The following is a 16,438-nucleotide window of genomic DNA, read 5'->3' as shown; positions in this document are numbered from 1 at the left end:
TGCTTCACTATGTTTTACAGCTCATGGACTTTTCTTCCATTAATTTACTTAATTATTTTTTGAACCAATTTTGCTTGTGGCATCCAAAACATCCCTAGGCAACAAGTTTAATTACAAACTGTTTTTAAAAAATACTGGGGTTTTTTGTTTTAAATCTGCTTCCTGGTCATTTTATTGAATATACACTAGTTCCTTGCCTATAAGAAATAGTGAACAATCATGAATATCAGTGATTTGTTAGTCAAACTCAACATATCTCTCTATATCATAGAAACGGTACTTCTAGTTACAGATGGGAAGTATCTGCATAATGAATATTGATTATATAATGAATATTGATATTGATATATATTGATTATTGATATTATATATTGATTTTTGATATTATATATATTGATATATATATATTGATATTATATATCAATATATATATATTGATATATAATGAATATCAATATAATGAATATTGATAATGGATAATGAAATTTTTAAATTGAAAATGCAAGACCCTGGAGGAAAGATAACAAAAAGGGACAACTCATGTGATGTAAAAAACCTGCAATGTAAAAAGCCACAGTCCAAACACCTGAAGGTCTCTAAGTTGCTGAGACATATGGCAGGCAATCTTCTCAAGCCTAATATTATTAGCATTGGTAAAATCACAGCTGCACACACAAAACTGCTGCATTCCTTCATGGCAGAACCCAAAACTGTGGTTCCCCTATTTCACATTGAAGTGTGAAGACATTTTTAACATAAGGAAGCATCTTACAACTGAAGTTGCATTTCAATACAACATCAATGATCCAATTTTTCAGAAGACTTCTACAGTGATGGTGCCTTGCTACAATACAATGCAGCCAATGCTCTGTTCTAACAAAAAAAAAAAGCACAACATATTTTCAAAGTTGTGAAATTCATGTAAATGTACCAACCCTAAAAATGTAGTACAACACTGAATCAGCTACACAAAACTCAGCATTATTGGTGCCGATGACAAAACCTGCTTAATTTACCTAATTTCAGAATCCCTACAATATCCATAGGTAGATAGGTTCAGGATTTTGATTAGGGCTACTGCTCTGTGCTGGACATTTTGCCAGGTTTGGAACACCTTGCTGGAAAATTTTAGCTGTTGTGTGTAATGTACACATTATTACAAACACCCTTCTGAAAACTACATACTTTATTAAAATTTCTTGAGGCAACAAGCCTTTCCAACTCCTTTTTAAAATATGTTTCAGCCTTTCAGGGTGTTAGGACAGGTAGAGAAACTGGGCTGACTATAAGAGCGGTTTGAGCCCAGGTTAAATCTTCTACATAAGTACCTTTTATTCTTAGAAGAGCAGACTAATGCTCGCTTTTCTGTTTTCATTTGCTACTGAATATTTCCTACCTGGAAAATACAGAAAAGATCCTTACTGATATACAACAGCTTGGAATCAAGATCTACTTAAAGCAAAACTATTCATAGTTGTCTACTTGGTTCACAGATACACATAAGAGAGCTATTAACTGTGGTTCAGTGGTATGAATAAAGCTGACGCTTTTATTTAAGTAAGCAAAATCCTTTTATAGATAGAATTGATTCAGATTGCTATTGTGAATCTGGAATAAATTACTGAAGTCAATAGGACTAATTTAAATCTACATGAATGTTATATGATAATGAGTCTTCCACATGCTAACTGCGTGTACTGTTTTTTGGGACAATTACTTTTCTTTTCAAAAAAAAATCAGGACTTATAGAATAATGTTGACAATATTAATATAGATTTTAAAGCAACCTAACAAAAAACAATTTTGGAGGAAGAATTTTGGCTCTAAAATACAAAGTCTGACACTAACTGAAGTTTGACTTTAATCACTTCAATACAAATAATAAATGAGAGTCAAGAGGGAATATGCTGATCTATATATAGGGACAATCCTTTGAGATTGTGTAGCATTTTTCATTATGCAAACCTCTTCAGATATAACTATATCAATACCTATTGAAAAGTCACGGAAATATCATATTTTTTGTGTATTTGTGAGTATGTGTGTGCATCTTTTTGTGTCAGTGCAGGCAGACAGCAAATATCTATCTTGTAACATTAACTCAAAAGGGCTGAATTCACCTCTGGTGTCACGGCTATATTGCAGACCCTTGCATTACACCAACAATAAATACAGCATATTATTTGAATTTATGTTTTCTTCAAACACCTCAGTGAGTTAATAGAGGAGGATAAAGCAAAAAGAGAAATGTTTTCCCAATTAGTTTAACATGAATTTTAAAGGACAAAGTAAACAATCTAACAAGTAAACTCAACTTGTTTAACAAGTAAGCAACTTTAACAAGTAAACTAAAAATTGATGGATGGACCACTCGGCGGATAAGGAATTGGCTGCATGGTCACACTCAAAGAGTTGCAGTCAATGGCTCTCCAAGTAGAGAGCAGTGACAAGTGGTGTTCCTCAGGGGTTGGTGTTGGGACCGGTGCTGTTTAACATCTTTGTTGGTGACATGGACAGTGGGACTGCGTGTACCCTCAGCAAGTTTGTCATGACACCAAGCTGTGTGGTGTGGTTAACACACTGGAGGGAAAGGATGTCATCCAAAGGGACCTGGACAGGCTTCTGTGTAAGCTTCATGAAGTCTAACAAGGCCAAGTGCAAGGTCCTGTACATGGGTTGAGACAATCCCAAGCACAAATACGGGCTGGGCGATGAGTGGATTGAGAGCAGCCCTGAGGAGAAGGACTTGGGGATATTAGCGGATGGAAAACTGACTATGAGCCAGCAATGTGCGACTGCAGCCCAGAAAGCCAACTGTATCCTGGGCTGCATCAGGAGAAGTGTGGCCAGCAGGTCGAAGGAGGCGATTATGTCCCTCTACTCTGCTCTCATGAGACTCCCCCTGCAGTGCTGTGTCCAGCTCTGGGGACCACAACATAAGAAAGACATGGACCTGCTCGAGCAGGTCCAGAGGAGGCCATGGAGATGACCTGGTGGGGGGGGGCTGGAGCACCTCCCTTATGAGGAGAGGCTGAGAGAGTTGGGTTTGTTCAGCCTGGAGAAGAGAAGGCCCCAGGGAGACCTTATAGTGGCCTTCCAGTACTTAAAGGGGGCTACAGGAAAGGTGGGGAGGGACTCTTGATCAGGGAGTGTGGACATAGGACAAGAGTCAACAGTTTTAAACTGAAAGAGGGCAGATTTAGATTAGATCTAAGGAAGAAATTCTTTCCTGTGAGGGTGGTGAGACACTGGCACAGGTTGCCCAGAGAAGCTGTGGCTGCCCCCTCCCTGGCAGTGTTCAAGGCCAGGTTGGGCTTTGAGCAACCTGGTCTAGTGGAATGTGTCCCTGCCCATGGCAGGGGGGTTGGAACTAGAGGATTTTTAAGGTGCCTTATAACCCAAAGCATTCTATGATTCTAAAATGCTGATTTTACACTTTCAAAACTGACAAAGCAAGTTTTGTTCCCACTTTCGTATCAGGGATGTGCCCATTTCTAATTCAACTAACTTCAGCAGAAATAATATTTTTGGAGTTGGTAAAAACAAAAAAAACCAAACAAAAACAAACAAAAAAAAAGTCTGAAAAATTGTAAAGAAATTTGCAGACAGTTGACAATACCTTTTTAAAAATGAAGAGCTGTCTCAGTCACTAAAGAACTGCCATTTTTTTAATATAATATGGTAGTACTTCTGGCAGTATATGCAAGAAAACCAGATAGTCTGTGCAAGGTCATTGCAAACACAAGATGCATCAACCTGGTGAAGTTCCTACAGCAACATAAATGTGTTTATGAGCAGCAGGTGAATTCCTGCAAAAGACTCTAAAGCTATTAACTGCTCGGTAAGGAGTACATAATAATAGGTTGTTAACTCACCCTGCCTGACAAGAACATCAAGAAAGGGCACTTTGAAACTATTAATACTAATACATTAAAAAAAAAAAAAAAAAAAAGAGAGAATTTTTACATTATGTTTCTTTAATTCAACAAAATAAACATTCATGATTTTATTAGGCTACAAAACTAACAAAACTATGTGGGAGTTACTGAATAACATACCCTTTCTATGAATTCAAGTTGGCTAATGAAATCATGCATTTAAATTGAAAGCTCCTCTAATGTTCATTTTTCATTCCAACAACCACCTCACCCCCCCCCCTCAAATCCACAGCTTTTATTTAATACATGGTAAAATGCTTTTACTAATATTAAACATAGAAATAGTATGTTTTATTGCATGAAAATGGAATGGCTCTCTTAAAAAAGCTTCCTCTTTCCCTTTGGATTTTTCTCCCTTCTCCCAGAATGACCGCTTTGGGGACATCACCGCTTAATAAAAAAGAGGTTGCTTATATTATGCAATCAGTGGCTTTGTAACCATTTCAGCTGAAAAAAATATTAAAAGTGGAAAACTAATAACAATATGTCCTCTGCATGGTTAGTGTGCAGTTGCAAAGCAGTCTCAGAAGAGAGGGGAAAAAAGGGAACTTTCTCTGGTTTTCCCCCAAAAATGAATACATGTCTTTTTACCTGTATCTCCCCAAATATCCCCTGAATTGCAGAAAAGGATTGCAGAAAAAAGCTGTAAGCGAAATGATACCTCATATTGGAACATTCTTTCATTTACACAAAGATATAACCTCACTTACGTCTCAAAGTACATATCTCTTTGATTTAATCTGTGAATCCACCTTTATGGTTGTGAAAGAACATTTTATGAACAGTAAGTCGTTTGTGTATTATGAAAACACTGTCGTAGCTTCAGTTTTTTAAAATAAAAATGGGGTCATAGATGGGGTCATAGATGAAGACTTTTGGGAACTTTTAAGCTAGTTCTTATATTAAGAAGGTCTAAAGGAAACATTCTGCCAGATTTTAGAGAAATGGAGACCTGGCCATTGTATTTAACTTATAAAGAAGGAAATTATTTTTGCTTAGATGGCCATCTTTTGACAGCTACTCGAGTTATATTTAGGTCATTGCTCATGAAACTCACCATTCTTTTTGTAAAAATATGTCAAACTTTCAAACCCAAAGGTTGACTCCTGAATGTGTTTTAAGGTAACTGAGGGAACTACAACTCTAACTTCAGATACTGCTAAAACTTACTTTGCCATAAGGTGAACACAATGAAACTAGTTAATAATAACAACAGCAACAACAATAACAAAATGTTTTGAGAGTACATTTGCTATTTTGTTAATTCAGGATTAAACACGTTAAACTTCTTACCACTTCATTTTTTGCAATTATTAAATCCCCTTTGAAGAGACAACATTTCTTTTTTACAATATGTTCATCAAAATCATCTAAAGTTTGTCCTAGGGAAGGAACTGAAACTTACTGCACTATTAAATAGCTGTTTCTGATTTTTGACCATATGTAATCACATACTTAAGATTAACAGCTGATTCCTGCGGTTAACATTATTATTCTTGCTGGGTCAGTAAACTATTTTTAAAACTATTTTTTCTGAAGCTGAAATGCCAAATGGCTAGAAAAAATGTTTAATAATTCCTTTTATCAGGAATCAACCTCTGCTATCAGTGGAGTTAGCTTTCTTGGCTTCCTTTGAGGTATGGAACTAGCGGTGTTTGTTGTCTTATAACAGTTTACATACCTCCTATGCCTATGTCTGAAAGGTTTTGAAAACCATTTATTCAAAACCATTAATGCACTTTTACTACATTTGTGCAGGTCTTTTGGAAGTTACTGGAATAAGCATTGTATATGCAGTTTTCCTTGGGGAAAACGGTGTTGGCTACAGACAAGAACACAAGACCAGCAGAGACTGAACTATGTTTTTTTTTAAATCAAATCTACTAGGCTTGCTTAAACAGCATTATATTTCTCGTTGAGACTTTTTGGTTCAGCATGAATGACAATAGTAATAGCTCTGTAGGCTACTTTATTATTAAATACAAAGGTTTAGAAGCTATCTCTAAATAATTGACGACAACGATTAGGAGACTAGCCAAAGCAGGCACCTAATGGAGAAGGCCTACTCAGAACTTCTTTGATAAACCCTTTGCTGCATGTAATTGATATTTAGAGGCCAGGTTTCTTTTTCTCCTAATAGTAATTATATCAGTGTCATTAATAATGGCTGCTGCAAGGTCCTTAGGTTCTTTCCTGCAGGCAAAAATTATATCTGGTCAGAGAGTCTTGTAATTATTCACTCTCATTTTCAACAGTTCTGAGACCTATTTTTTCCTCTTTTTAGAATCTAAGGCTTTTACAGTTCTTCCCTTGGGAAACTAGGTTAATAACAGCAGAATAGGAAATCTGAGAAGCTTGTTTAACATCACTTACTATGCTAAAATAAGCTAGGAGATTTCATTTTAATGATTATCTCCCAAAGCGCATTTGTAGTGATTATTTCTTAAAAACATTCACCAGACATGGTTCATTTCCCAGGAGCACTGAATGCCTAGGAATGCCAGAGGTGCTCCTTGGAGCCCTGGTACCTCACCACGACATGCTGATCTCTTCCTGCAGCTATGGTCAAATACCAAGGTCTGTTTAGTACAAGTATCCAAAAGCTCTTATACATCCAAATTACTCAATGTTCTTGTTTTTATGAGAACATGAGAAAATGTGATGTAAATGTATTATTGCATGAGCCTTACATTTCTTGCTTCTAGTCACATCAGAAACATTTTACTTGTAGGCAGCAGATTGCATCTCAAATAATTGAAAAATATTACGGGAGCTAAGCATTCATTTTAAAAGAGAATGATTAAGCATGAGGCTAAAAATTGCCCAGCTGATCATTCAACGCTAACAGCATAGTGCTCGCTATTTTATACTGAGTATACTCACTGACTGGCAAGACACCTGAAGTGCTCATATGCTCATCCCTATTGTTATAAGCTTTTTCCTGTTCCCCAATCTTGTCATTGATGTTGACTTTAAAATTTAGTCAGGAAGTCTGCAAGGTTATCAAGCATGCTATGGTAAGTATAGCAACAATAAAAGAATATGCCCAGAGAAAGAACCAGTACATGCTAACCGTCCAGCCACAACAATACCAAATGAACTATGCCCGCTCATGAATAATGTCATACAGTCTGCAGGCTTCCTTCAGCCTCATGTGGATTGGAGCTGGTGCATATATTATTCTTCACGATTTAAAAATCTAACATAAAAGCAAAAACCGAACCAAGAAAGTATTAGCTGGTACTTAAGGGAAATAGGGAAGTTGTAACATAGTTGTGTCTGAAAAAATGTGATTTTTCTAACTCAGTTAAACATTATGCAAGATTGTAATTAAAGAGGTGGAAAGACTGGCACGGTTTAGCTATTTAATTAGTAGGGAGGTTGAGGGTCTATGAACCTCACACATGTCATACAGACCTCACAGAAAGGCACAGGGCTATAGAAGAGAAATGACTAATTTTACTTCACCTTTCCAAAATGTCACCCAGAAATTCAGAGGATTGTCTGATCTACGTGACGTGGCTTCTCATAAGAAATGTCCATATCTTGTCTAATGAGAACACATATGGCTTCTGTTCAATTGAGGTTAGATTCCAGTCAATATTCAAGTAAGGTCAGGTTCTGCCTGAGCAGGACTGAATTAATCTGAGAAGAACATAATGAAATATCTCCTTAGCTGGAGAAGACACAGAGGAACGTCTATTGTCCTAAACCGGGATAAGTCACATGCCTTACACTGGCAGATCACATGGGAAAAAAAGATGGAATGAAACAACTTGGGCACGTGCTTGAAAGTGAGCTTGGTGCATTCCTAGGGCTCCCAAGACTGTGCTATTGCTGTGCTAGGCTTCAGTGTGGTACTGAGCATAACTCAAGATTATCTGTTCCTCAAAAAGTGTGGAAAAAAATGGCAGGTGCATACCTCTATACATGCACCGAGTGTCACCTCTTTTTGCCATCAGAGTGCAGAGTATGTAATCTACTGTACATCCACACTTCTATGGCTTTGAAATAATATGGTGCACATATTTCTAGACAGAGAGATTTGCTTTAAACTACAGAATACTACTGCAGGTAAACAATTCTGAAAGACAAGATTACTTTCTTGTTTATAATTTTTCATATTAATTTTTGTTAAAATAATTCTGTCATTCAAAACATTACACACTGATGGTCTTAAATCTTCACATTATTCCTATCAAGTCATTTACCTCAAGGTCTCTTACATATTTTACTAATCAAATTCAGGATGGCTCATTTTAATTCATATTAATGAATATTCAAAGAAATAATGGTGTTTGTTTTAATATTAGATTTTAAGAAGGAGCATAATTTCTCATAGAAGTTAAGTAAATACAGCTGTAGACTGATAGAAAAATTAACAAGGTCATACTGTTTTCTAATTCTTTAAATCTGGTATTTTCTCTATCTCTCTGCCCCGTCAGCTCTTCATCTCTTTTTAAAATCTCATTGGAAAACTAATTTCCTCCTTGCCTCTACTACTCACTTATTTTCTCTCTTTCAGTTATTAATTCAACTCTAAATAATACTGGAAAGGAGAAAAAGTCATATCTGACATGCTACGTATCCTGTCCACTCACTTGTTTGGATGTGGGTTAAAATTTTAATGCGAAAACTGCCCGTGAGTTGCAAATTGAGTCTGCCAACAAAATGAAGTATTTTGTCAAAGGGATTTGGCTTTAGTGTAAATTTCATCAAAAGACAAGAAAGCGAAGAAACATCAGCCAGTCCCTCCATCCTACATCCTGCTCCAAAAGATATCTTCTATTTGGAAATGTCATTGTAATGCCTTGGGATATTGCTGGGTACATCCCATTAAAATCTCTTCTCTATAGATAGGCTTCCTCAGCTAATTATATATCATCTGTGTGTAACAGAAAATATAATCCAGCTGGTGTATTTGGGCCATATGGGAGTGCAAACTTAATACAGTTGCTGATACACATACAGCTTGGTATGCTTAATACAGTTCTCAGGGAGCATTAATTTTTGATGATTAACTTTAAGGGTTTGGGTGGAAAAGAGGAGGAATAAGCATTTTCCAGTTCAGCTGCACAACCTGAAGTGCAGCTGGTAGGGTTTATACCCCCTGCGTAGTGTGTTTCCTTTCCCGTGAGGGAATTCCTACAGAAGGACTCAGTGTCATTACAAGGCTGTAACAAGGCCATATCTTGTCCCACTCCTCCATCTGACTCAAACACGTGACCTTTTTGGCAAGAGGTAAGTAGATTACGATGACCTGGAATCTTTCAAAAAGTACAAGCTTTGGTCAGTGTCTGAGTAATAGTTTTAAAGTATAAAAGAAAAGTTGATTACTATTAGCAAGGAAACTGAGATTATATTGATATCTGGAGTTTGATTTTTAAAGGGAAAGACAATACTGCCTATGAGATATTTTTTTCTTTTAAAAGTACTGGGCTGTTTGTGGAAGGTATTAAAAGATTATAAACTAGAATGGATAGATAACAGACTGCCGAATAGGACAGCCATCCTGTACCAACAGAGATAATTTGCAAATGTTTAGCATCTATGAAGACTCCAAAGAAGGTCTATATAGAAATGCTTTTCAGAGTGCATCTTAGATTTCTAAGGTCAAGCATTTAAACTATCCTTTGTGTGTTGCTCTGAAGACTCACTTACCGTCTAAGGTGACAAATGTTGCTAACTGTACAGTTTTCAGAATGATTCATAACCTACCGGAAAGAAGATAGTTCAACTACCAGGCCTCAACATACAGTGTTATTTCAGGATCATGATATTCTCTCTCTGGTTACATCTCAAAACTATTCAAGCAAAGGAAAACTTTTTCTCTTTACTGTGACAGAAACTTACAGCATCTTGGACTGCATGTCTAGGAATTCTTGTTCTCCTCACCAGCCAAGTCAAGCTCTCTAATTATGTCCTAGGTCAGCTTATCCACTGCATTTTGGGCTGAAAAGCTGCAGAACAGATAGCAGTGGTTTAAACTGTATATAACGAAGGGCTGTGTATGCAGTGTTGCTGCACAACAGACAAGACTAAGTAATATGTAGACCTCTAAGGAGAGCTATTTGCCATGTCACTTAGTATTGACAGATGTTAGAAGATAATCTATTGATAAAGGATTTTTATAAATATAAACTTTATACTTTAACATCCATATGAATGGTTTTGGATCTTTGAAACTGTTCCTAATCAATTGAATAAAATCTCACTATTTCTCTTGTTTAATTCACCTGGTTATTATTTTAATATCAACCAACAAAATGAGAGCAGTGCAAGTCATAATGTGGCTTACTATGTTAATGGATCAAAACCTGAAGGACTCCCATTGGTGTAGGAAAGTAAGGTCTCCTTGCTCTGGCTACCAAGTATTCTAAGAAATCTGTCTTCTCCCTCTAGCTGTGCTATTCAAATTGATTGTATTTTTTTCCCAGTTTACCATTTTTTTCTGCATCATTAAAACAGCATAATCTCAATAGGGAAGTGCAGCCAAGGAAGAAAATTCTCAGATATTTACAGAACCTAACATCCCTAAATATTTCTTTCATGACTTGGCTTATATTTCTGTTCTTTGTGGTTTTCTCAAATACCCATTAATTCCATTGTGACTTTCAGAGGGGGACACAGAAACAGCAAGAGCTCACTTGGCAGGCAACTGTTTAAGGTATGGACACCAAAAATTTCCTGTCTGCATCTTCAGGAATGAAGGCACTGATAAGCACTAAATTTTACACTCATTTTACACAAGGCCCTGTAGCCAACTGAAAATGACAAAATGTGTTTTGTGCTTTGGGAGAAGCAGACTTCAAATTACCACACAAGACATGCTGTGTGTGCACCTTGTACCTTTACTTGTAATGCATACAGTTGCCCTCTTTTGTGTGAAATCACGTAATTTTGACAGAATGCCAGAAATTTGACATGAATGCATGCAGTTTCTCTCTCTTGTAACCTTTTGTAACCCTCTAAACAAGGCTGGTGCACTCTCTCATTTAAACTCAGATTATTGCTAAATAATGCTGCAAAATGAAATCACATTGATATTCACCTTAATTGTATTGTTTTGGTGTCACTCTAATGTAAAGTTTTTATAACCCATAAATCAAAATATGTTCAAGCATATGATCCATTTATCCATGTTCATAAATGTAGTTACTATGACACAGTATATCTGCTGCCTGCTTGCTGCTCTACTTGATTTTGACATGAAACAAGACAGTCATTAACAACAAAAGATCAGTACAGAATAAAACACCTACTTTATATAGCATTGTATGAGGGATCAAGTGACAAGTTTAAAGTATTTTTTTTTAATATTAAAAATATGAAACATATTGTTCTTTAGGATCTGAGTTTGGGTGATGCTGTAAGTGAGACCTACTTTCTCATAGTACTTGATCTCGTAGTCCAGAATTGCTCCATGGGGAAAGTCCGGCTCTTGCCAGGAGAGGGCAATGCTGTTTTGGGAAGCCCAGTCCTTCCTTACCATACCTATCAAGGAGGGTGCTGAAAGGGAAAAGGATAACTAAGGGTTAAAGACGAAGCACACGGTTTATCCTTTCAACCTACTGTCTTAGGATACCAACCCGAGGTAACTTTGAGTGACCTCCAGACAGAAAAGCATGACAGATGGCAATTCTCAGGGAAACCATACAACCTGGAATTAATGTCTCAAGTACATCCCAGTAACTCCTTTGTTTAAAGCGCAGACCAGCTTCTGAAAAATGGCTATATACAAACGTATAGAAAGAAGTGCCTGTGCCAGTCCCCACTGCCGGCTCTGTGCACAACTAGGTTGCACCGCTGGCTCCGAGGACATCATGTCCAGAGCAGAACCACATTTCAGAGACAGTAAATTCTACATTCAGCATAATCTTCATTAAATGCTATAATTCAACTGTGTAAAATGTGCATTCAGTTCACTCTTTGGGGTAAAATAAAGTGACACAGCCTAAGACAGATGCAATGAATCCTATTTCTGCTAGCTGCCTTGGCAGCAGCCAGGGCGTTTTAGCCCATCAGTGAGTTAGCTGTGTGCACTGAAGAGCCAGCTTGTTAGAGGAGGCCAGTGGCAGGGACTGGGTTACTGGCAAACCGTAGGGGCAAAGGTGCTCTGAAACCTGCCAGCTGTAATTGATACTGCAGGTCTGCAGCAGTGCAGCAAGTAGGAACTGCTTCTAGCAGCTTTTGGTAGGGGACCAACACGGGTGGATGCACCCAACAGCCAAACAATCTCACTACTGGGTTAACAAATTTTAAGAAATGGATTTTCTACCCTTTTGGAAAAGAAGGTGCACTGTTATCTACACAACAATTTCAAATGGTGCAAAAATTGCATACTAGAAAATGATCTTTGCTTATTTTATTGATCTGGTCAAGCATGTCAAAGCAGGTCTAATACTCTCCAGGCACTAATGTTGTTTTAATAGTATTGATGTGCATTTTCCCCAAATGTTACAACAAAACCAGTCATATTGTTCAACAGTCTTGAAGACAATTGAGTAAGCTAAACAAATAAACTACCATTAAAAAAAAAAAAAAAGTTAGACCAGTGGTTCACAGCTTTTGCTATCTGTCTTTCCACTAACAAATACCAGTTTATTACACACCCTCCCCCATTCCTCTCTATTAGGAATCTTAACCTCTTCTAACCTTCCAAGGAGCTGTTTCCTAAAAAATAACACATTTTTATGACTTCTGTTTTTATCTTTTGAATGCAAGAGTCTCCCCAGGAAAATTAAATAAGAATCTGCTTCTAGTCACAAAATTTCACACCTCAGGTTTCCTTCCTGTAAATACTTCAGGAAGTTTAAGAAATGAAAACAATAAATAAACTCTAGAATGCAAACAAACACTGAAGAAAACCAAAACCAAACCAGTTGTTTTCCTTTGAAAAAAGGGAAACTCTACACACAGATATGCACATAACAACCTCTTTCTCTGTGACACTGCATTTATATGAGAGAGAAAATAAACTTCCATCCACTGTCAATCTTCCCTGTGGATAACTGTTCAGTGGTATAATAGTACAGTACTCTCTGATGTGGAAAAAATACCCAACCCAACATGTTACACTAAGTGAAAAAACCTACCAAAATATTAAGTGGACAAAACAGATCTTACACAGTGTGTTGGGTTTGTGTGTGGTGGGGAGTTTCGGTAGCTCGAGAGGAGGCTACAGTGGTGGCCCCCTGTGAGAGGTTTCTTGAAGCTCCCCTGGCTCCAAGTCTCTGGTCAAGGCCGAGACAATTAGCAACAGTGGCTGCACCTCTGCAATAACGTATTTAAGAAGGGGAAACTGGGAGGAGGAGGGGGAGTTGTGAGGAGGAGTAGTGAGAAGGACACCTATGCAAACACTGAGGTCAGTGGAAGAAAGGAGGAGGGAGGGGGGAGGTGTGCCAGAGCAGAGACCCCCCCTCAGCCTGTGGTGAGAGGGCAGGTTGTGCCCCTGCAGCCCATGGAGGTCACTGGTGGAGCAGATGCCACTTGCAGCCTGTGGAGGACCCCACGCTGGAGCAGCTGGCTGCACCTGAAGAAGGCCGGGACTCTGAGGGAAGCCTGTGCTGGAGCAGTTCATCGCTGGGAGGACTGCAACCCGCTGGAGGGACCCATGCAGAAGCAGTTTCGGAAAAGATGCAGCTCACGGGAAGGACTCGTGTTAGAGAAAGTTCATGGAGGACTGTCTTCCATGGGAAGGACCTCACACTGGAGCAGGGGAAAGAGTGTGAGGGAGTCCTCCTCCTGAGGAGGAAGGAGCAGCAGAAACAACAGGTGATGAACTGACCTGATCTGACCGCAACCCCCATCCCCTGCTCCCCTGCACAGCTCTGGGGCAGGAGGTAAAGAAACTGAGAGCAAAGCTGAGCCTGGGAAGAGGGGAGGAGTGGGGGTGTGGGAGTGCAATTCCCCCCCCTCCCCTCCTGGGCCACATACCAACCTGAGGAGATAATTACTGCTGATGGCAGTACTTAGAGCATTAAGATGCTCCTTTGACAGCCTGGCTGGGTTATAACAGCCCACCATCACGCAGAACAGTAACAGAACTGCACACCCATCAAGTTCTTGGCAACTGGCCAGAACATATCATTGTCCGAGGTAGGCCAGAGTGATAAGTATATGATAAAAGTCAATTATCTCAAACCCTATAAACAGCAGTCTCAAGTGAGACCCTTTGAGCTCTCCTGGACCCCAGCGGGTCTGTGACCAGCATCTCCCCTGAGCTAGGAGCCTCTCAGGCATTAACTCCTCCAACCGAAGGCCAGGGAGAAGTCAACCCGTTGGAGTCTCAATTATCGCCCATTGAGGAATGCTGATGCGTTGTGCGTATTAACTCTAAACTCAAGAAGAGGGAAATTTTTCACCCACTCACTCTCTGCTTACCGATGTGTTTAGGTACTCACAGTTATTTTGACGAGTGTGGTGACATACGCATTTTACTGGATCCAAATACTTGTGTCTGCATGTTTGTACGTTTTATATTTGTGAATGTGCATGTATATACGTATAGATTTAAGGTACAATATAGTAAGTTAGTGTGAATCTTGTCATCTTTGAATCTGTAGTTAAGTTGCTATTTCAATCGCAACATGTTTTACCAAATTATTTTGTAAATCTTTAAACTGGTTAATGATTAAGTGTTGCTAGTCATTAATAAATCTTGATTTGCCGCTAAATTACTTTCATTCATGACAGGGGGGAAGGTGTTTCTAAGACGTGGTTGTATTTTCTCACTGTCCTACTCTGTTTGATTGGAAAATTAAGTGGTGGTGTTTAACTTAAATTGATGTTCTTCTTCTTCCTCTAAGAGTCTGCCTTTTGTCTGTGACCATAATGGGTGCGTCACCCCTTCCGGTTCTTCTCTCAATTCTCGAGCCTTTTGTTATATTTCCTCCTTCCCATCCCCGCGGGTGAAGGAGTGAACAAGAAGCTGTGTGGTGCTCAGTTGCCCTCTGGGCTCAAATCAGGACACACAGGCAACTGTCCTACACCTGTACTTATGACTTTTTAACCACTGGTCTGATGCAAGGGAATGAGAGAAAAAAAGAATTCCTGCCAAGCTGACTAAAGGATTAACCTATTTTTCAGGAAGTCCTTAAACAGCATAATTTCAATAATGGAATAGAACAAAATACAAATAAATAAATAAAAAGCATTCATAGGTTCTGGGCCAAAATGATATCCCTGGGTATGTATAACTATTCCCTCAGTTAAAATTAAATTTTTACTCTGGAAATTGAGGATGAAACTGAGCTTTCCTAATGTTTGTCTGGGGTAAAATCAGCTCCTCCAAGCAGGGAACACAGATAGGTCTGTTTAAAGGAAAACAGGAGCTAGCAAACATAGATTTGTATTTGCTGAACACTGATCAAGGGCTGATGAGGGCATTGCTCATAAATTTGTTTACTATTTGTTGTTTTGAATCATTCACTACTATCGAGCTGTGATTTACAGGCAGATCTGAGGGAGCTATAGCAACCTTTCAGATACGTCTGGTACAGCCTGTGCGCCTGCTCACAGGTGACAGACATCAGCTGGGCCACCTTCCCCAGCATCTCATGGCTTCACCTCACTGCATCTGGGGGTCCACTGGTCAGACAACCAAATCCTTGCGAAATGACTGAGGTTGATTACAGAAAACACCAGGTTAAACTGTAGATTTATATTCTTGGCCCTTCTAGGCTTTTTAAATATAGGTACTGCTTTTACATTTCTTCAAATTATGACCTAACCTTTGTAAGCTTTTCATATGTATGGCATGTCCTGCATTTTTCTTTGGGTTCTTATTTCCAAATTCATGTAGCAATTTATGCATGTTTTCAGCCTGAGCTCACCACAGGAACTCCTCCATTTGAGGAAGTGCATGTCAAAACACAGTCCTGGCACATCAGAGGACCCTCTCAAAAGTTCAATATAAGAAAAAAGTCCAAGTCTTCTTCCTGGCAAACAACTCAGTAGCAAATTAATGGAAGAAAATTACTTCAGCCTTCTCCTAAATCAGCTGTACTTGACCTGCACTTGAAACTGAAAACCCCACACAGCAAGGCTGACATCACACCTGTACCACTGTGCCAGCATTGCATCTTCTAAATCAAAATGTGGAGGTGTGTACATAAGGCTGTGAATATGAGAAGCATATTTGTGTTTGTATTAGGGTACCAGGAAAAATAAAAGTGTACTTTTTAACAAAAAGCCACAAAAGAGCCACCATTGACCATTTCTTATATGTTCTTACAAGACTGTGCTTGTCTCGACATTGCTGCAGCTCCACTACCACTACCTGGCCTCAACATCCTGTCACCATGGAGGAGTACGCTCTGAAGGAGATGAACTGTCCCTGAAGAAACCACCATATCTGCCTGAAGCCAGAACAATGACATCCTTGGCAGTGCCTGTCAAACTGCGCTTGCACGTGAGCCAAGTGAAGACCACTGTGAACACGTGGGCCTGTGAACATGGAAGAACACAGGGTGGCACGTACAATGACCTCCGCGGAAATG

The 16,438-nt window shown here is 38.8% G+C and overlaps 1 protein-coding gene across 3 annotated transcripts in view; it reads right to left on the bottom strand.

Moving 5' to 3' along the window:
* EPHA6 (EPH receptor A6) overlaps positions 1 to 16,438 on the bottom strand; it is a 528,684-nt gene that overhangs the window by 146,225 nt on the left and 366,021 nt on the right. For all 3 annotated transcript variants that reach the window (XM_074812331.1, XM_074812313.1, XM_074812322.1), the window contains exon 6: positions 11,323 to 11,447. In XM_074812331.1, coding sequence (XP_074668432.1) covers positions 11,323 to 11,447 — 125 coding nt within the window. The remainder of the gene's footprint in view (positions 1 to 11,322; positions 11,448 to 16,438) is intronic.

This window comes from Strix aluco, chromosome 2, assembly GCF_031877795.1.
Source record: "Strix aluco isolate bStrAlu1 chromosome 2, bStrAlu1.hap1, whole genome shotgun sequence".
Taxonomy (NCBI): Eukaryota; Metazoa; Chordata; class Aves; order Strigiformes; family Strigidae; genus Strix; species Strix aluco.
Note: the sequence above shows the minus strand (reverse complement) of the source record. Positions and strands in the feature narration are given on the sequence as shown.